This window comes from Equus asinus, chromosome 21, assembly GCF_041296235.1.
Source record: "Equus asinus isolate D_3611 breed Donkey chromosome 21, EquAss-T2T_v2, whole genome shotgun sequence".
NCBI classification, from domain to species: Eukaryota; Metazoa; Chordata; class Mammalia; order Perissodactyla; family Equidae; genus Equus; species Equus asinus.
The window spans coordinates 58,684,860-58,705,748 of record NC_091810.1 but is presented as its reverse complement, the minus strand read 5'-3'; the positions used below and the strand labels follow the sequence as shown (position 1 = coordinate 58,705,748).

The 20,889-nt window shown below is 36.2% G+C and overlaps 1 protein-coding gene across 2 annotated transcripts in view; it reads left to right on the top strand.

Moving 5' to 3' along the window:
* Positions 1-20,889, top strand: part of OXSR1 (oxidative stress responsive kinase 1) — an 89,983-nt gene that overhangs the window by 44,428 nt on the left and 24,666 nt on the right. For both annotated transcript variants that reach the window (XM_070492316.1, XM_070492315.1), the window contains exons 5-8: positions 5,991-6,046; positions 12,871-12,980; positions 15,108-15,209; positions 17,484-17,617. In XM_070492316.1, the coding sequence (XP_070348417.1) occupies positions 5,991-6,046; positions 12,871-12,980; positions 15,108-15,209; positions 17,484-17,617 (402 nt within the window). The remainder of the gene's footprint in view (positions 1-5,990; positions 6,047-12,870; positions 12,981-15,107; positions 15,210-17,483; positions 17,618-20,889) is intronic.

Genomic DNA, 20,889 nt, shown 5'->3' with positions numbered 1-20,889 from the left:
TAGTGTTCTTATAAGAGAGACCTCAGAGAACTCCCTTGCCCTCTGTCATGTGAAGACACAGTGAACAGATGGTCACCTGTGAACTGGGAAACAGATCCTCACCAGCCACCAAATCTGCCACTGCTTTGAGCTTGAACTTCCTAGCCTCCAGCACTGTGAGAAATAAATGTCGATTGTTTAAGCCACCCAGGCTGTGGGATTTTTGTTATAGCAGCCTGAACAGACTAAGACAGAGAGCATCAACATAATTAAGAGCTAACCTCACATCAGAACAATGGAGGCCAGAAGTTAGTGGGAAAGAGCCTACAACATGGACGACCCCTTTGGACTATAATTCTCTGTGATCGAAGATATGTTATACATACATAAAAGTTTAGGATTGTTATCTTCCTGGTGAATTACTCCTTTTTTATTGTTATATAATGATGCTTTTTATTCCTAGAAATGCTTTTGTATTAAAGACAATTAGGTGTTATTTTAATATGGCCATACTATCTTATCTTTGGTAAGTATATCTTTCATCGTGGATCAGTCGTCCCAGGGTCCTGGCTTTATGAAGGGGTCTCAGTTCTCTCTCTCAATCTTAAACGAGCCCAGCGCCGTGTTTTCTGGTTGGGGTGGATTTTAAAACCTGAGCTCCCTAGCCATTTGGGGCAGTACCTCTGTTCTATCTCCCAAGGCTTACTGCTCTGGCTCTTAAGTGTCCATTTCATTTCTGAAACTTGAGGATTTCTGTTTCTTTATTTTGTGATCAGCTGTGTGACAATTTTTCCTCCCGAATTTATCCAGCATTTCCTTGTGTTCGTAGAACGGGAATGAAGGCCTGGGTAGTAGTGATGAAAGTCTCTGTTTGCCATACATAGTTTGCCATGTTGCTGGAATGGAAATTCTCTGTCTCACAGTTTAAATCAGACTCTCTGGACCTGGGCTACAAATTGGAATCACCTGGGAAACTTTAAACTTATTATTTTCTCTCTGTATCTACCTACCCAGATATTTTTCCCATTCAAGAGGTTAGCTCTAACAGAAATGTTAGATATTTAATCAATTTAAGGTGCCTAAATATAGCGTATTTTCCAGCTTTCCTTTTGATTCATTGCTTCTCTTGACCTTTTTCAAGTTTTCCATAAACTCTGCCTATTGATGAGTCATAAAAATGTTATGGGGAGAAATTTGTGTTCTGTACTAATGAGAAAGTCAAGCATGTCTATGATATTCCTTTTAATTTTAAAAGGAATTTGTCACTTTGGTGCAATAATGACATGTAAGAAATGACATTAAGCTGTGAAAAACAAAACTCACTGTTCTTGCTGTATAAGAGTGGATCGAGGGTTTAACTGTTGGGGCTGCTGGGTTGCCTGATATTCTTTGTGGCAGAGTAAAAAAGGTTCTTTAATTAAGGGCTATATTGATTTTCAGATAATTAGTTGCAGATCTTTTCCTTGAGAGGTCAGTTGTCCTGTCGTTTGTGAGGACAGACTGTGGTGTGTTTGATTGTGCAGTGAGCTGTTTAACTTGATGGTATTCCTCTGCTTTTACTCCTGGAAGCTGTTCTACAGATTGCACTTTTGGTTTCAAAAGGAAAGCATCAATAGGTTATCTGGGGAATTGATCAGGAAAAGTAGTCACCCAAAGGCAGGCTCTACTGAAAATGGATTACTGTCTCCTCACATATGAAAGACAAAAACTTAGAAAACATTATTTGAATAGGTAATACATATACGTGGCTTAAAAATTTCAAATGGCACAGAATGGCATATGATGAAAAACAAGTCTCCTTATCAACTGTGCTAAATCATGCTGATACTATGTACCTCTGATATGATATGATGAAAATGGCACTTCTGTGGTTTCCTTCCAAAAACTCATAACACCAGTCTAGTCGTGAGGAAAATATTGTACAGATTCCATTAGAGGGGCATCCTGTAAAATACTTGACCATTACTCCTCAAAATTGTCAAGGTGATCAAAAAGAAAGTCAAAGAAACTGTCGTAGATAAGGAGAGTCTAAGGAGACATGACAACTAAATGTAATGTGGTATCCTGGATGGGATCCTGGGACAGAAAAAGGACATTAGGTAAAATCTTAAAAAATCTGAATAAATTGTGGACTTTAGTTAATAGTAGTGTGTCAATACTGGTTCATTAATTGTAGCAAAATACCATACTAATGTAAGATGTTAATAATAGGGGAAACTGAGTGCAAGTTATATGGGAACCTCTCTGTACTGTCTTCTCACTTTTTATGTAAATCTAAAACTTCTAAAATATAAAGTACATTTGTGTGCCACATAATGATGTTTCAGTCAACAATGGAGCACATATATGACGGTGGTTGCATAAGATAGTATCATGTAGCCTGGGTGTATAGTAGGCTGTCCCATGTAGGTTTGTGTAAGTACACTCTATGACATTCACACATCAACGAAATTGCCTAACGATATATTTCTCAGAACGTATCCCTGTTATTAAGCAGTGCGTGACTGTGTTACAAAGAAGCCTTTTTTCTTCCCTGAACCTCTGGTACCTGGTCTAAAGAGAACCACTTCTTGCTATTTTCTTGATAGTCCTTTAAGAGAGATTTTATACTAATATAAATGTAATCTATATAACCCTTTCCCTCCTGCTTAAAAAAAAAAAAGACAGATGGCAACATACTATATGTAGTATTCTTATTTCACTTAAGAATATATTTGGAGATTGTTCCATATTAACACATCTATTCATTAGTATTGACAGTATTTCATTATATAGATATACCACAGTTTAACTGGTCTCCTATTGATGGATAGTTAGGTTGTCCTCTTTAACTGCAATGTCTTAATTTATAACTCTGATTTTGGAACAGAGCTAGAAGAAGGTAGTTGGGGGTTGGGATGGTGGGAAAGTAACCCACCCCCCAAAAAATCATGTTGTATTTTGGTATTTAGTTGGATTGATTGATTGGTTTAATACTCTACTTCTCTCCAGAAGCAATCAAGTTTTATTTTAGTGTTTAGTTGGATTTATTTATTTATTCATTCGTTTAATACTCCACTTATCTCCATAAGGGAATTTGATGCAGGTTTTCTCCCATTTAGTTATTAAAATCTGTTTGATGAATATCTGGGAGGTGCCTCCTGTGTACTAATTGTAATACTAAGTAAGTGCAGGTGATACAGAAATATATTAAGATATATGCCCAGGGGCCGGCCCTGTGGCCTGATGGTTAAGTTTGGTGTGCTCTGCTTCAGCAGCCTAGGTTTGGTTCCTGGGCGCAGACCTACACTACTCGTTGATGGCCATGCTGTGACAGCTACCCACATAGAAAACAGAGGAAGATTGGCACAGATGTAAGCTCAGGGCCAATATTCATCGAGCACAAAGGAAGACTGGCAACAGATGTTAGCTCAGGGCTGGTATTCCTCAGCAAAACAAAAAATTGTGTGTCCAGATAGGGCTTATGCTGAAATGAGAGACAGACCCAGAAATATGATCATATTTCTATAATGCATGCTAACACTGTGTTACAGCCTGCTACAAAAACGCAGAGGAGGAAGTGACTAAACTATACATTATTTTTTCCATTTAATTTTAGATGTCATTCCAAATGAGCTCAGAAAAAGTACTTGAAAGTTTATGATTGACTCAGTTGAATGGTCTTTGTCACCAAGTGAAGGGAATGTCTTCAATTCTCTCCTGTTCATAGTATCTAGGGTCAGAGACTTTTGGTTTATAGAGCAAAGTGAGCCAGCCTCTGCTCAGTCAGCCTCTGGGAAAATGTCCTGTACATTGCTTGGATTTATAAGCAGCACAAAATACTGAGTAACATGATTTCCTTTGCTTTAGTATATATTCAGGAAAGGTACTGTATACTCTGGTATGGTGGTGCTGCTACACAGCTGTGAAACTGTTGTTCATTCTTACCAAGGAATGATGATATCTAAAGATGAAGGAAAAGACAGGGACAGGGAAAAGGTGAAGTGTTATGCTTCTCGCTGTTTCCTTTTCATGAGAAACAAGACCTTCCTCCGTGAGTTATTCTTTCTTTTCTTTCTTGTCTGGCTTCAAGGGAGGCTCTTTTTTGTTTAATTATATATATTTTTAATTACAAAATAGATAGATGAATCCATTCCTACAAGCTATTCAAACTCTGTTCTCCTTGACTCCAATCCCATTCCTCTTTACAAAAAGAACCATTTATTGCTCTCTGCTGTATTATATGGAAAGATGTATGCGTGTTTAACATTAATGTTGTCATACAAAATGCACTGTCCTATTTGATTTGTTCATTTAGCAGTATTTATTAGAGGGCGTTTCAAGTCATAACATGTCAATTGACCTTAGTCCATTTCATGGATGTACAGTCATGCATCATTTAACGGTGGGGATACGTTCTGAGAAATGCACTGTTGGGAGATTTCTTCATGCAAAGATCATAGAGTGTACTGAGGGGACACAAAATTTGCCACCTCAAAATGTATCGCTTCAACATGAGGATTATTTTAGGCTAATTATTTTTGAGAAGCAAAAAAATTAGAGTTTTTTCTTGTTACCTTCCCCTTACCTGCCTAAAAGAATTCAGATTAAAATACCTGTGTCAGGAAGCAAGCTGTCACCTTAGCATAACGTGACCATGAAGGAAATTAGAAAAGCCTGTTTGTTGGCCTCCCCTCTGTGTTCTTCTGTTTCTGCGTGGCCAAACAAACACTTGTTTTCCAAATGTTTGCTCCTTTTCACCTACCTGTGAATTGCCTTCCTTCCCTTTGAAGCCCTTGACCCTCCTAACTCTCAACACCTTCTCTTGTGTTGAGCTCAGGATGGTATTTAAGGTGAGGGCTTTGGCAATTTTGGTGAGTTATTCAATTTTCCTGGATTTCTCTCATGTATACGTTATTAAGCTTTTGTTTGTTTTTCTCCTGTTAATCTGTCTCATGTCAATTTAATTTGTAGACCAGCCAGAAGAACCTAGAAGGGTAGAGGAAAATGTCATCCTCCCCTGCAGTACTTACACAGACCTAGATGGGATAGCCTGATAACACATCTAGGCTATTTAGTACTAATCTTATGGGGCCACCATCATATATGTGGTCCATCGTTGACCAAAACATTGTTATGTGGTACATGATTGTAACAGAATTAATTTAACCTTTCTGCTATTGTTAGCTTTCTAGCTGGTTACCATTTTTGGGCTGTTATTACAGACAATGCTGCAGTGAACTCCCTTGTACATTCCCTGTACATTGTGAGTTTCTCCAGGTTATCAAGAAGTAGGTTTGCTACTCATAAGATTTAGGGATTTTAAGTTTTGCCAGATACTGCTAACAGGTTGTTGCATGAGAAAAAAAAGTTGCAGATTTGAATGGATAGTATATATCATTTATGTTGGAAGAAAAGCCCAGATATCTCACAGAAACATATTCTATTAACCAGAATGATAACAGCTGAAAACTTTGGAGAGAACACTAGACTTGAGAATGGTGGTCAAAGGACTTTGGCCTTTTTAGTGATGTTTAAGTTTTTATAACAAGAATGCATTCATTTATTACTTGACTTGTAAATAGTTACCAATAAAAATATAGAGATGTTTGAATAATTTATATCTGTTCTTATACAGGTATAGGATAGTCCCTGTTTTCACCTATATACTGACCATTTAAAAACTTTGATCATATATTAGGTTATAGGAAAAAAATATATTTCAAAAAGTAGAATTAGGTGAGGGTTATATTCTTTGGCACCCATTATCCCAATCAAGTTTTTAATCACCCCGGGTTTTCTAGATTTTATAGTAAAAAGCTATATGTTATTGTAGCTTTCTGTTTACAGTGTTTGGATTCTAGTGCAAGTGATTAAAATTTTTAAAATTTCACCATTGGCCTTAATACCCTGTAATGCAAAATAGAGCATTTAAATATTGCCAGTATTGTATGAATATAGTAAGCAATTGCTTAAGTTATGTGACTTCAAAGAATAAGTGTTTTTTAATATATAGCTTTTTTTTCTTAAAGAGATGTGAAAGCTGGAAATATTCTTCTGGGAGAAGATGGCTCAGTACAGATTGCAGGTAATGATTAGTATTTCTTTTTATTTTGATTTAACGGTCAATACAACTACATTACTTATCTTTTGTGTTTTCTTAGTCAGTTTTCTCTCCTGTTTCGAGACCATGTCTAGTCAAGCATCCTATGTTGCCACATCCCCGCTGACTTTCAAGATATCTTCCACTACTTATCCTTCATTTTTGTTCTTAGACATTTTTCTGACTATTACTCATTACCTTCCAGTTATCCACTCCTTACCCTCATTAGGGTCTTCCTCTGTGGGCTCTCATAAGCATTCTCTACTTTCCTTAAAGGAGAAATAGTCAAGAAACCTCACTATTTTTAAGAATAAATATACTATAGAGAGGTAATACTGATCTGCTGCTCTCCTGGGGGACAGACAAAGAGGTGGGCAGCTATTGTTCTGGCACCTCCCCTCCCCCCGACAAGTGACTTCCAGGGGACTTAATGGGCCAGCACCTTTTTTCCTTCTCTACATTTTTCTCTTTTTCTCCTTTTTGAAGCCAGAAATTAAAGACCAGAGCATTGAAAAACAACTACATTTACAGGGAAAATTGGAAAGTGACTCTCCATGCGCAGAGAAAGGTGCATAAAAGATCTGAGAAGACCTAAAGTTTACACCTCAGGCTGATGCTTAACACAGACACAGCCTACAACAGTCAAAAGAAACAAAACCAATAACAAAAACCAGCAAATCCTGGGAAAGGGGGAGAATCTGATTTCCAGAGTTGCAATATTATTAGATTCAAATGTCCAGTTTTCAACAAAAATTCAAAAGGCTTTCAACGAAACAGGAAAGTATGGCCTATTCAGAAGAAATAAATAAATCAACAGAAACTCACTGAAAAAGACCGATGGCAGGTCCACTAGAGAAAGACTTTAAAACAACCATCTTCAGAGACGAACTCTGTATGACTCCACTCATAGGTGGAAGTTAACATATAGACAAAGAGAACTGATTGGTGGTTACCAGGGGAAAGAGGAGGTGGGGGGAGGGCAAAAAGGGTGAAGTGGTGTACCTACAACATGACTAACAATAATGTACAACTGAAATTTCACAAGGTTGTTAACTATCATAATTTTTTAAAAAAAAAACATCTTCAGGATGCTCAGAGAACTAGAACTAGAGAAAGATATGGAAAAACTCAGGAAAACAATGTGTGAACAAAAGGGAACTATCAATAAAGAGAAAACCTAAAAAGAAACCAAAAGGAGGGGCCAGCCTGGTGGCATAGTGGTTAAGTTCATGTGGTCTGCTTTGGCAGCCTGACATTTGTGGGTTCAAATCCCAGGCACAGACCCACACAGTGCTCTCATCAGGCCATTCTGTTGCAGTGTCCCATATACAAAGTGGAGGAAGATTGGTGCGGATGTTAGCTCAGGGACAATCTTCTCAAGCAAAAAGAGGATAATGCGCAACAGATGTTAGCTCAGGGCCGGTCGTCCTCACAAAAAAAGAAAGAAACTAAAAAGAAATTCTAGAGCTAAAAAGTACAACTTATACTACATAATGAAAAACTCACTAGAAGTATTCAAATGAAGATTTGAGCTGGAAGAAGAGAAAATTGGTGAACTTGAAGATAGGAAAATGGAAATTATCCAGTCTGAGGAACAGAAAGGAAAAAGATTGAAGAAAAGTGAGCAGAACCTGAGGGACCTGTTGGACACCAGTAAGTGGACCAAGATACACATAGTGGGATGCCCAGAAGGAGAAGGGAGAAAGGGACAGAGAATGTTGAAGAAATAATGGCTGAAAACTTCCCACATTTGATGAAAGATGTGAATGTAAACGTCCAAGAAACTCAACAATCTTTCCAGTAAGATGAACCCTAGGAGACTCACACAGAGACACAGTTTAATCTAACTTAGTAAAGCCAAAGACTGCCTTGAAAGCAGCAAGAGAAAAGCAACCCATCGCATACAAGGGATACTCAATAAGCTTGTCAGCAGATTTCTTATCAGAAACTTTGGAGGCCAGAAGGCAGTGGGCCAATATATTCAAAATGCCAAAAGAAAAAAATTGTCAACCAGGAATTTATCTCCAGTAAAACTGTCCTTCAAAAGTGAGGGATAAGTTAAGATATTCCAGATAAACAAAAGCTGAGGGGATTTGTTTTCACTAGAACTGCCTTGGAAGAAATGCTCAAGGGAGTCATGCAAGGTGAAGTGAAAGGTCACTAGATAATAACTCCAGACAGTATGAAGAAATAAAGATCTCAGTAAAGGTAAATACATGGGCAAGTATAAAAGCTAGTATTATTGTAACAATGGTTTGTAACTCCACTTTCTGTTTTCTACATGATGTAAGAGACTAATAGATTACTAAAAACAGTTATTGGTCTAAAAGTTAGTATTATAGTAACATTGGTTTGTAACTCCAAGTCTTATTTTCTACATAGTTTAAGAGACTAATGCACTTAAAAGAATTACTAGCTTGTGTTTTTGAGCACACAGTGTATTAAGATATAATTTTGTGACATCTACAACCAAAAAGAGTAGGAACAGTGTTCTAAAGGAGAAGAGTTTTTGTATGTTATTGAAGTTAACCTGGTATAAATTCAGATTAGAGTGTTATAACTTTAGAATGGTAAATGTAATCTCTATGATAACCACAAAGAAAATAGCTATACAGTATAAACAAAAGGAAATGATAAAAAAATTTTAAGCATTTCACAACAAAAAATCAACTAAACACAAAATAAGTAATACAGGAAATGAGGTACAGAAAAGCTATAAGACATGGAAAACAACACAGTGACAAAAGTAAGTCCCTCCTTATCAGTAGTTGCTTTAAATATAAATAGATTAACTCCCCAGTCAGAAGACACAGATTGGCCTGGTGGGTAAAAACACAGGATCCAATTATATCTGTTTATAAGAAACTCACTTTAGATCTAAAGACACAAGTAGATTGAAAATGAAAGGATGGAAAAATATATTCCGTAAAAATAGTAATCAAAAGAGAGCAGAGGTGGCTATTCTAATATCAGACAAAACAGACTTTAAATCAAAACAGGTTATAAGAGACCAAGAAGTACCTTACATATTCAATACAGCAAGAAGATACGACAACTATAAATATTCACCTAATAACATGCCAGCAAAATATATAAAGTAAAAACTGACAGAACTTTAGGGAAAAATAGACATCTCTATAATAATGTTTGGAGACTTCAATACTCTATTCTCAATAATGGATAGAGAAAACAGAAGATAAGGAAATAGAAGACTTAAACAACACATTGGACCAGCTATATCTTAAGAGTCATATTCAGAACACTCTGCCCAGCAAGAACAGCATACACATTCTCAAGTGTACAAGGGGCATATTCCAGGATATACCATATGTTAGGCCACAAATTAAGTCTAAATAGATGTGAAAGGATAGATATCATACGAAGTATCTTCTTTGAGTGCAGTGGGATAAAACTAGAAATCAATAACAGAAGTAAGACTAGAAAATTCACAAATTTGTGGAAACTAAACACACACTTAGACAACCAATGGATGAAGGAAGACATCACAAGAGAAATTAGAAATACTTAGAGATGAATGAAAATGAAATCATAACCATACTAAAATTTAGGGGAAATGGAAAAGGTATTGCTAAAGGGCAAATTTATAGCTATAGACACTTTATTAAAAAACAAGAAAGATAGCAAATCAACAGCCTAACTTTACAGCTTAATGAACTAGAAAGAAGAAGAAACTGAACCCAAAGCTTGCAGAAGGAAGGAAATAATAAATTTTAAAGCAGAGGTAAAGGAAATAGAAAATAGAAAAGCAATGGAGAAAAATCAGTGAAACCAAATACTAGTTCTTTGAAAGAACATCAAAATTTACAAACCTTTAGTAGATGGACTAAGTAAAAGGAGAGAAGACTCAAATGTCTGAAATCAGAAGTGAAAGTGAGGACATTACTACCAATTCCACAGAAAGAAAATGGATTATAAGAGTATTATGAAGAATTGTACTGCAACAAATTGGATAACTCCGAGGAAATGGAAAAGCTCCTTGAAACACAAAACCTACCAAGATGGAATCATGATGAAATAGAAAATCTGAATTGACCTATAACTAGTATAGGAGATTGCATCAGTAGTCAAAAAATCTCCCAATAAAGAAAAGCCCTGGATCTGATGGTTTCACTGGTGAATTCTACCAAATATTTAAAGAAGAAGAACAGTTTCTCACAAAGTTTTCCAAAAAATTGAAGAGAAAGGAACACTAATTATATGAGGCCACTATTACCCTGATACCAAAGCCAGACAAAGACATACAAGAAGAGAAAACGACAGACCAATATCCTTTATGAACATTAATGCAGAAATTCTCAACAAAATATTAGGGAAATGAATTTGGTGGCATATTAAATGGATTATACACCATGACCAAGTGAGAAATTTTTTCTTGGAATGCAAGGATGGTTCAACATATGAAAATCAATATAATAGACTACATTTACAGAATGAAGGGGGAAAAAACCACATGCTTATCGCAGTGCAGAACAAATATCTGAGAAAATTTAATATCCTTTTGTCATAGAAACATGCAACAAAGTAGGAATAAAAGGAAACTTCCTCAACTTACTAATAGCCATACATGAAAAACTCACAGTGAACATCATACTCAATGATGAAAAACTGAGTTCAGGAACTCAGTGGCCAGGATATCCACTTTTCCCCTTCTATTCAACATACTACTGGAAGTTCTGGACAAATAGGCAAGAAAAAGAAATAAAAACTGTTCATACTGGAAAGAAAGAAGTAAAATGATTTCCGTTTGCAGATATTATGATCTTGTATTTAGAAAACTCACTAAACATCCATAAAAAACTATTTGAATTAATAAATGAATTTAGCAAAGTAGGATATAAAGTCAACACATAAAAATCTAGTTGCATTATATACGTTAACAAGGACTAATTTGAAAAGGAAATTAGAAAAACAATTTCATTTATAAGTAGCATCAAAAAGAATAAAATACTTAGGAGTTAACTTAACCAAGCAAGTTAAAGACTTGTACAATGAGAAGTATAAAATATTGCTGAAAGAAATTAAAGACATAAATAAATAGAAACACATCCCATGATCATGGATTGGAAGACTTAATATTGTTAAAATGTCAGTACTACCCAAAGTAATCCGCAGTTTTAATGCAATCCCTGACAAGATCCCAGTGACGTTTTTTTTCCAGAGGTAGAAAAACCCATCCTCAAATTCCTATGGAATCTCAAGGAACCTCAAATAACCAAAACAATCTTGAAAAAGAGCAAACAAAGCTGAAGGATTAATACATCCTGTTTCCAAAACTTACTGTAAAGCAACAGTAATAAAAACGGTATGTTATTGGCATAAAGATAGACATAGAGACTAATGGAATAGAAAAGAGAGCCCAGAAATAAACCTTTGCATATGTGGTCAAATGATTTGGACAAGGGTGCCAAGACCATTTAAGGGAAAGGACAGTCTTTTTACCAAATGGTGCTGGGAAAACTGGATATCCCCATGCAAAAGAAGTTGGATCCTTATCTAACACTATATACAAAAATTAACTCAAAATGGATCAAAGACTTAAATGTCAGACCTAAAACAATAAAACTCTTAGAAGAAAACTTAAGGCAAAAGTTTCACAAGATTGGATTTGACAGTGATTTCTTGGGTATGACACCAAAGGCACAGGCAGCAAAAGGAAAAATAGACAAATTGGACTCATGAAAATTAAAAATTTTTGTGCATCAAAAGATGCTACCAACAGAGTAAAAAGGCAGCCCACAGAATGGGAGAAAATATTTGCAAGTCATATATCTGATAAGGGACTAATAATATCCAGAATATATAGAGAATTCCTAAAAGTCAACAACAACAAAAAATTAGTTAAAAAATGGGCTTGAATAGACATTTCTCCAAGAAGATGTACAAATGGCCAATAAGCACATGAAAAGATACTCAGCATCACTAATCATCAGGGAAATGTGAATCAAAACTACAAGGAGATACCACCTCACACCTGTTAGGATGGCTACTATCAAAAAACCAGAAAACAACAAGGATGTGGAGAAATTGGAATCCTTGTTTCCTTTTGGTGGGAATATAAAATGGTACAGCTGCTGTGGAAAATGATATGGCAGTTCCTCAAACAATTAGGTATAAAAATACTATATGATCCAGCAATTCCTCTTCTGGGTACATAACCCCAAAGAACTGTAAGCAGGGACTCAAACAGGTATTTGTGCACCCATTTTCATAGCAGCATTATTCACCATAGCTAAAAATGGAAGTAACCCAGGTGTCCGTAAGTGGATGAATGAATACATAAAACATGGTATATACATACAATGGAATGTTATTCAGCCCATAAAGGAGGGAAATTCTGACATATGCTACAACGTAGATGAGCCTTGAGGACATTATGCTAAGTGAAATAAGTCAGTTATAAAGAGACAAATACTGTATGATTCTGCTTTCATGATGTACTTAGAGTTGTCAGAATCGTAAGACAGGAAGTAGAATGGTGATTATGAGGGACTGGGGAGAGGGGACAATGAGAAATTATTTTTTAATGAGTATAGAGTTTCAGTTTTGGAAGATGAAAAGAACGGATTGGAGCAAGGAGGAGTATCTGAGGAGATGATGATGTGTGGGGGTATAGAGGAATAGAATGAGGGATCTGTTAAGCTATGTCACAATTTAGTCAAGAAGTTCATCAGAAAGAAGAGAAAATGTCATCCTGTTTGTATGTAGAACTATAATCACATTTATTATTTTCTTATCCATTTATGTTAGTTACTGTATCCTTAATACCTTGCTGTTGTATTCTATTTCAGATTTTGGAGTTAGTGCTTTTTTAGCAACTGGTGGTGATATTACCCGAAATAAAGTGAGAAAGACCTTTGTTGGAACCCCTTGCTGGATGGCACCTGAAGTTATGGAACAGGTATTGTCTTTGTCTTTTTAAATGGTTTAGGATTTTGTTATGAAATTGAGAGATCTGAGTAGTGTTTGCTTTTGTTAGGTGTACTAGGTTAGCTTTGGGAAGTACACATCTCTGTTCCTTGACTAAGACTTTATTCCACCCTTAAAAATAACCCAAAAAAACAAACTCTAGAACTTTACAAAGGATGTATGAAACTCAGGATTTATACCAAAGACAACCTAAGGAATAATATTATCAGATTGGCTTATTAACAATTTCCTTAGTACAAACTAAATGACCTAAGCTTTTTACTTGTCATTTCATTGCTATGGTTACCGAAGGACTAGTCTTCTCCACATCCCCATTTCACGTTTGCTCTCAAACAGTTGCAGGCTGATGGCACTCATTCCATCTGCTAATTCTGGAATCCAGTGTTCATTTTGTATTCCTTGTCTTATTTCTCTCTTCATGGCATTTGAAACTGTTGACCATTTCCACCTTTACTCACTTTCTTAGCTTCCCTAGTATAGTTTACTCATTTGTCTCTGACTTGTCACTCATTTCTTTGACTTCTTTTCTGGCTTCCCTTCTACTGCTAAATGACACTGCTTCCCAGAACCTTGTTCTTAACCTCTTCTCTTCCCTGACTACACATACTCACTGGATAGTATCATCTCTGCTTCCCACCTATTAATTATTTCTAAATTATATCCAATCCAGTCTTCTTCTACATAGATATTTCCAGCTCCCTATAGATGTCTCACTTAAGTGTGTTAGAGGTGTATCAAACTCAGTATGTGCAAGTGAATTCACTTTTCACTCTGTTATAATGCTTATATTCACCCTGTTGGTGAGGGAAGGATTCCCACCTTAGGGTTATGGGGATGGCTGAACACACAACACCTGACACTGGACTGATGAGATAGAGAGAAGTTTACTAGTTGCATATACACATAGCTGGAGGCAAGAGGACCCTGCATGCCACACAGGGTTGCACTCAGAGAGTGAACAAACACTTGCTGTGGGAGACAGGCTCTGTAGTATCAAGAGAGAGAGATGCCCCTTGGCTTCCTTGTGAGGATGTGACTGGCTTGTTTGAATAATTCCTAGGCCTGCAGGGAACTGAACCCTGCTACTCAGGGATAAGCAGGAACTGCACCTGGTCCATTTGATAAGCAGCATTATTGGGCTAGGAGGCCTTATCCTTGGGAACAAGGAGGCGTTCAGGGGGACTTGTACTTGGGTCATTAGAGGCCCTCCTATTTACCAGATGTCAAGGCAGCACATAGTATGGAGCTTTAATTTTAGGTCTCAAACCACATACTCCCAAAACCTATTTCTCCTCCTCTATTGCTTAGCATAGAAAATTAAAGTATTTAATTATATAGTGTGCTGGTGACAGTATAAAAGGAGAGAAATTTCACAAGAGTCATACCAACAACTTTAAAAATATTCACACCCTTTGTAACTTTTTTCTTTATAAAAATTAAGGTGATAAAACAATACTATAGCACAGAAAATTTGGAAAACAGAAGACTCACCACCACTGCCTAACATTTCGTTCTAGTTTTTTAAAAAGACTATATACCTGTTTGTATTTGTGTCAAAACTTATGAGCAATTTTGTATTCTTTTTTTCATTAGTGATTTATCACAAGTGGTTTTTCATATTTTCATATAGACTTCATTAACATTGCTTTTAGTTGACTGTGAATTTCCTGTTTTTGTTTATTTTTGTTACCCTGAGCTAACATCTGTGCCAGTTTTCCTCTATTTTTTTGTATATGAGACACCTCCACAGCGTGGCTGGTGAGTGGAGTAGGTCCCTGCCTGGGATCTGAACCCATGACCCTGGGCCACTGAAGTGGAGCACATAGAACTTTAACCACTCGGCCATGGGCCCGGCCTGACTGTGAATTTTTTGCGTGAATATACCATACTTAACAATTTTCCCTTTGTTGGTGAACATTCATTCAGGTTGCCCTTTTTTTGTTTTTGCTCTTAAGTATATTTAGCTTTTGCCTACTTTATCTTAGTGGTCTAAAGCTTATGAACACTTTCATGATTCTTGATTCATATTAGAAGCTACCTTTAAAATGTACATTAAGGGTGGTAAAAATAGTCATGTATATTTCTCTGTTCTTTACAGGTCCGAGGTTATGATTTCAAAGCTGACATCTGGAGTTTTGGGATCACAGCAATTGAACTGGCCACAGGAGCAGCTCCTTATCATAAATATCCGCCAATGAAGGTGAGGCTCATATTCAAAATACCACCCCGGCTCATGTCCCAGTTCCTTTCCAGAGCCTCTCTTCATTTTACATTCTTACCCATAGAATTCTGCCTTGCATTCTTTCTAACTTTTGTAGCAGTTAAAATCTGTGTTAGATATTTGGTATTTAGCATTGGATAACTTTATGTTGTAGTTGACCTTTTTGTATGATGACTTTCCATCTCCTGGCTGTGTAACTAGTTTGATATTAGGATCTGATTCTCTCATTTTAGTTTGTATTCTGCAACACAAACTGTTCTGTGTAGAACAGCCTCAGTGGGGATGATCATTTCTGCTTTGTAGGTTCTTGAAAGGGTTACATGTTAATAGTAGTTGTAGTTAACATTCATTGAGCACTTATCTGTGCCAGGCAATATTTTAAGTGCTTTTCATATATTAAATTAAGATAAGCCATGCAAACTATTCATTTGCCATACTTATGTATTATTCTCATTATTGTTGAATAAAAGTTTGCTTTGTGGTAGAACATTAAGCAGCTTTTATTAAAAGGCCTGTTATTATATCCTGATGTAGTAGGTACCTGAAATGCAATTGTTAATTCTGTCCCCAACGTTAGTAACAGAGTGAGTTTTTTGTGTTTCAAGATGGTGCTGCCAGTACTGTTGGTGACTATTTTTATCTGTGTGACCCCTTAGTTATAATATGCACGTGAATTCTGTTCTCTGTAGCTATGGCTGTTGTTTATAGTTCTGTTTGCCCACTTTGCAAGATGCCCTATAACTGTTTAAAATAGTGACCATCATTGTGAATTGTTGTCATATTGATATCACTGACATCTGTATGATCTTGGTGTACTGTAGAACCTTTAAAAGATATTATTCTGTCCCCTTTAAGGCTCTAACAATGTAGAGAGGGACAAAACTAGTAAAAGGCTATTATGAAAAACCTCTATTTCCATATTCAAAACATACGTGTATTGACCTGCATTTGGGTGAAGTTTTGATTATGTGAAAGGTTAGTTATGTTTTAAGGCCATAGTTTTCCTAAGGCCTGAAGACTTCTAGGAGTAAATGGATATTCACAAGGTTTTGAAAAGGATTTTTTTAATAACTGTAAGGTGGGAGGCTATTTTTAGGCCAAAGAAGTGGCTTATTTTTAAAAAGGAGATGGGAGGAGGGAGGATGAGGTTTACTTTTCATCCATTGTAAGCAGTGATTCCTGCAGTTGTAGCCAGACGTGCACGTTAACCTGTTTGCTGAAAATGAGGAAGATCACAAACCTTAGTAATTCCATTTCAGTGTATATAAATTGATCTGAAAAGCAAGTAATAATTCTAATTATAGCCCCCTTTTATTCTTTTTATTTATTTATTTATTTTTGGCTGAGGAAGATTGGCCCTGAGCTAACATCTGTTCCAGTCTTACTCTATTTTGTAAGTGGTTCACTGCCACAGCATGGCCACCAATGAGTGATATAGTTCTGTGCCCAGCAACCAAACCTGGGCCACTACAGTGGAGTGCAGTGAACTTAACCACGAGGCCGTGGGGCCAGCCCCCCCTTTTATTTTTTAATGTTGACTTTGTGTTTAGGAAAATGGCTTATGGTTTTGTAAAAAGTCAAACAAGTTGTATAGAAAAAAACAAATCACCCGAAATCCCACCATAGATACATGATCTTCATTACTTACATCTCTATCATCAAGCTAGTATGTTGCCATGAAAGTCAAAGAAGGAAGAGATTTAGGATGGACAGAGTGAGTGATCAAGATTGTCAGTTGCTGTGGGAAAGGTAGGAAGAATGAGAACTAAAAAGACTGTAGCTTTGTTAACTAGGACATCATCGGTGATTTCTATCATAGAAATTTCTGAGGAGTCCTGGGAAGAGAAGGCCAGATTACAAGGGGTCAGACTGAAACAGAGCTATGAATAGGTAAAGTCAGCAAGGTCATGCTCTTAATTTTGCTTTGTTTTAATTGTTTTTAAAGATATTTTGGCAGTATCAGAATGGGGACAGAGGACATGAAGAAAGGATTCTAGCTAAAGGACATAAAATGTTGATACAGTTGAGCCTTTGCAGATACATCGTTTGGGAAGTCAACTATCTAGAGGATATTGTTTATGTGGAAAACACCTAAATGACTGGATTCCAAACAACTGATCTAGATGAAAACTTTTAGAAAATAAAATCTGTTTGTATGTTGGGAGGTTGTCTATATTGAAAATCTTGGCCACAATATTTAATTTTACTTTGTCGAGTCTTCAGAAGTTTATATTATACTGAAAATTCTTACAGGTTTTAATGCTGACGCTGCAGAATGATCCTCCTTCTTTGGAAACTGGTGTTCAAGATAAAGAAATGCTAAAAAAATATGGAAAATCATTTAGAAAAATGATTTCATTGTGCCTTCAAAAGGATCCAGAAAAAAGGTAAAATATGAGATGAAGCTTACTTTTCTCTTCATATAATATGTAAACCATTGTGGGAAGTCTAAGAATCACATATATACATGCACAGGGAATTATTTGTGAGTATTCAAAGGAACTTAATATAAAGTTTAGAAAAAATATACAGAGATCATTACACTAGATTGGAAATGAATATGAATTACTTTATCCCTTCATTTTAGTATGCAGTGTATACTAAATAGTGCACTGGTTAATTTCTTAAAATTATAAATTTGTTGTGAATTCTGTATTAATTATATACCATGTTAGTGGGAGGGCTCATTTTCAATGTGCATTTAAAAGTTATAAGTAAACAAATATTTTAATGCTGCTTATAATTTTAATAAGCACACAGTGCAAATGGTATATTTAATGTCAAATAATCATACTTATTTTCTTATTGGAAAGATATTTTAGTAACTGGACCAAAAATTTAGAGCTTACTTGTTAGATTGGAAGGCAAATAAGTACATAAACACCGTCATCTAATGTGTGTATCTTTATAAATTAAACAGAATCCTAGAATGTTGGAGAGTCTTGAGGGCACACAACCTTTTGTCTTTGAGGTCAGCCGGCTACCTAGTCATAGTGGTGCAACTTGAATCCAAAACTCCTGATTCCTAACCTAGAGCTCTGTTCCCATTATATATTATTTTTCTGTTTCACACATATATTCCACTCAGTTTCTTAGCACTAAGAAGTTCTTTAGTTTTGATTTCCATAAAAATCAACAAAAGTAAAAGATTTTAATTGCCATCCATGATCATATGTTTAGTGTATTTAATGGGGCTTCAGAATTTACTGTTGGAAATATTGGAAAGGGTAAGAAAAACAGGCAGCAAAGTTCAAACCTGTGTTTTTAGAACTTTTTTCCTTTTTCCTGAATAAATTGGTACAAATGATAGGGAGCACTTTTGGTTCTGCCGAGTTAGTTGACTAAAATAACAGAATATTCTTGTTACAAACACCCAGAAATGGCGGCATAAATCTATCAAACTTAAAAAAACAAATCCAGGGGCCTGCCCCATGGCTGAGTGGCTAAGTTTGCGCGCTCCGCTTTGGCAGCCCAGGGTTTCACTGGTTCGTATCCTGGGCGCAGACATGGCACCACTCATCGGGCCATGCTGAGGTGGCACCCCACATGCCACAACTAGAAGGACCCACAACTAAAATATACAACTATATACTGGAGGGATTTGGGAAGAAAAAGCAAGAAAAAAAACAACCAAATCCAGAAATGAGCTTGCAATAAAAAGAAGTCCTCAGATGCAAGAAATAATGAGGAAGCCATAAATCGGAGAAGGAATATCATGAGCTATCCCTGTAGCTGCCCTCAGTGGGACACTGTGGATTTCTGACTTTCACGGGGGGACTGGAAATGGGATATTGGGTCCCACCCAGTGTGGATGTTGAACTGAGATCTCTGCTTAAAGCTAGGCCCTTCAGAACCCTGCATCCTGAGTAAAAGCATAGACCAGAAAACAAAAAAATCTGTCCATCATAATGAAGACATAATGAAAATCTCTCCTGAATAATCAAGCCCCCCAATCTGGACATTCTGCAGATTTACAGTCTTGAGTTTATGCTACCCATACTATCCAGGAACTCACAGGATTAGAAAGTAAAAAAATTATTGTCAAGCCAGTTTTATTTTTGGCAGAAGCAATTGCAAAACCACACTGTTAGAACAGTTCTGAAACCCAGATCCCTGAGATTCCTGCATGTGATGCCCCACTGAAGAGAACATCATGATCCCAAATTACAAAACACACAGTGAAACACTGCACTGTAAACTAGAGTCAGCAGATACAACAAGCAGGGTTAGTGCTCCAAGAACTTTGGATAATGCGAAGATATCTGAAAAGACTGTTAATTTAAGTATACTTAAAATAATTAAGATCATAAAAGAAGAAATCAAAACCATAAGAAAAGAATGTAACCGTAATAAAAAAGTGAAATAGAACTGCTAGAAATGAAAAATACGGTAATTAAAATTTAGAACTTAATGGCTCCCCTTGAATGTAGGCTGGACTTCATGACCTGCTTCTGATGAATAGAGTATGAAAAACAGCAACTTTAGAGCGGAGAAACATAGACACCTTCTTCACGAAGTGATCAACATTAACATCACCAATAATAAGACATAGTGATAATTATATACTCCCTGATATGATGTAATGAGAAGGGCATATCACATCTGAGGTATACTTTTCCCAAATCTATAGCTTCAGTCTATAATGAGAAAACATCAGAGAAACCCAAATTGAGGGATATGCCACAAACTACCTGGCCAGTGGTCTTCAAGTGTCAAGGAAAGGAGGAGACATGAAGACTACATACAATATAGGGTCCTGGATTAGATCCTGGAACAGAAAAAGAGTATTAGTGGAAAAACTGGGGAAATCTGAATAAAATGTGTAGTTTAGTTAAGAGTATTGTACCAATGTTAATATTTTTAGTTAATTTCTTGATAATTATACCATGGTTTTTAAAATGTGAATATTAGGGAAGCTAGTTAAGGTTATGTAGGAATTCTGTACTACCTTTGCATCTCTTCTGCAAGTCTAAAATTATTCCAAAATATAAGTTTTTTTTTTTAAAAAGTCTGGAAGCTATAGAACATCTATTCCAGTCTTTAAACCAAAATTATACCTTGTTTAGAACATTTCTAAGTGAAAAAGAACACCTCAATAGACTAGTTTAACAGAACAGCCAATCAAATAAAAAGAAATAATTACTTATTGATCACTAATCAGGTTACCAGGCATTGTTATAAACACAATATATACCATCTCATTTAATTTTTACAGTAATCCTCTGAGTGACACCATTATTTTCTCTGTGTTACAATGAAGAAACTGAATCACAGAGAGGTTAAGTAATTTTGCCTGAAGTCAAACAGTTAGTAAATGGGGGAGCTGGAATTCCAACTTAGGCAGTTTGACTACAGAGTGCTGCTGTTAGTCATACTATACTCTACTGAGGAAATTGCTCGGAATGCAGCACAGAAAGATGAAAAATGGGAATATGAAAGAAAGATGAACATTTAGAGGGTAGAATGAGAGGGTTCAGTGTGTGTGTGGGTGTACACAGACATATACATGTATGCATACATACCTGCACATATACATATATGTATATATAGACCTTCCAGGGAAGATTAGAGAGAATGTGGGAGAAGCAATATTCAAAGAACTATGGCTGAGAACTTTCTACAATTGAAGAACCATCCCCCAAAATTCCAAGCACTGTCC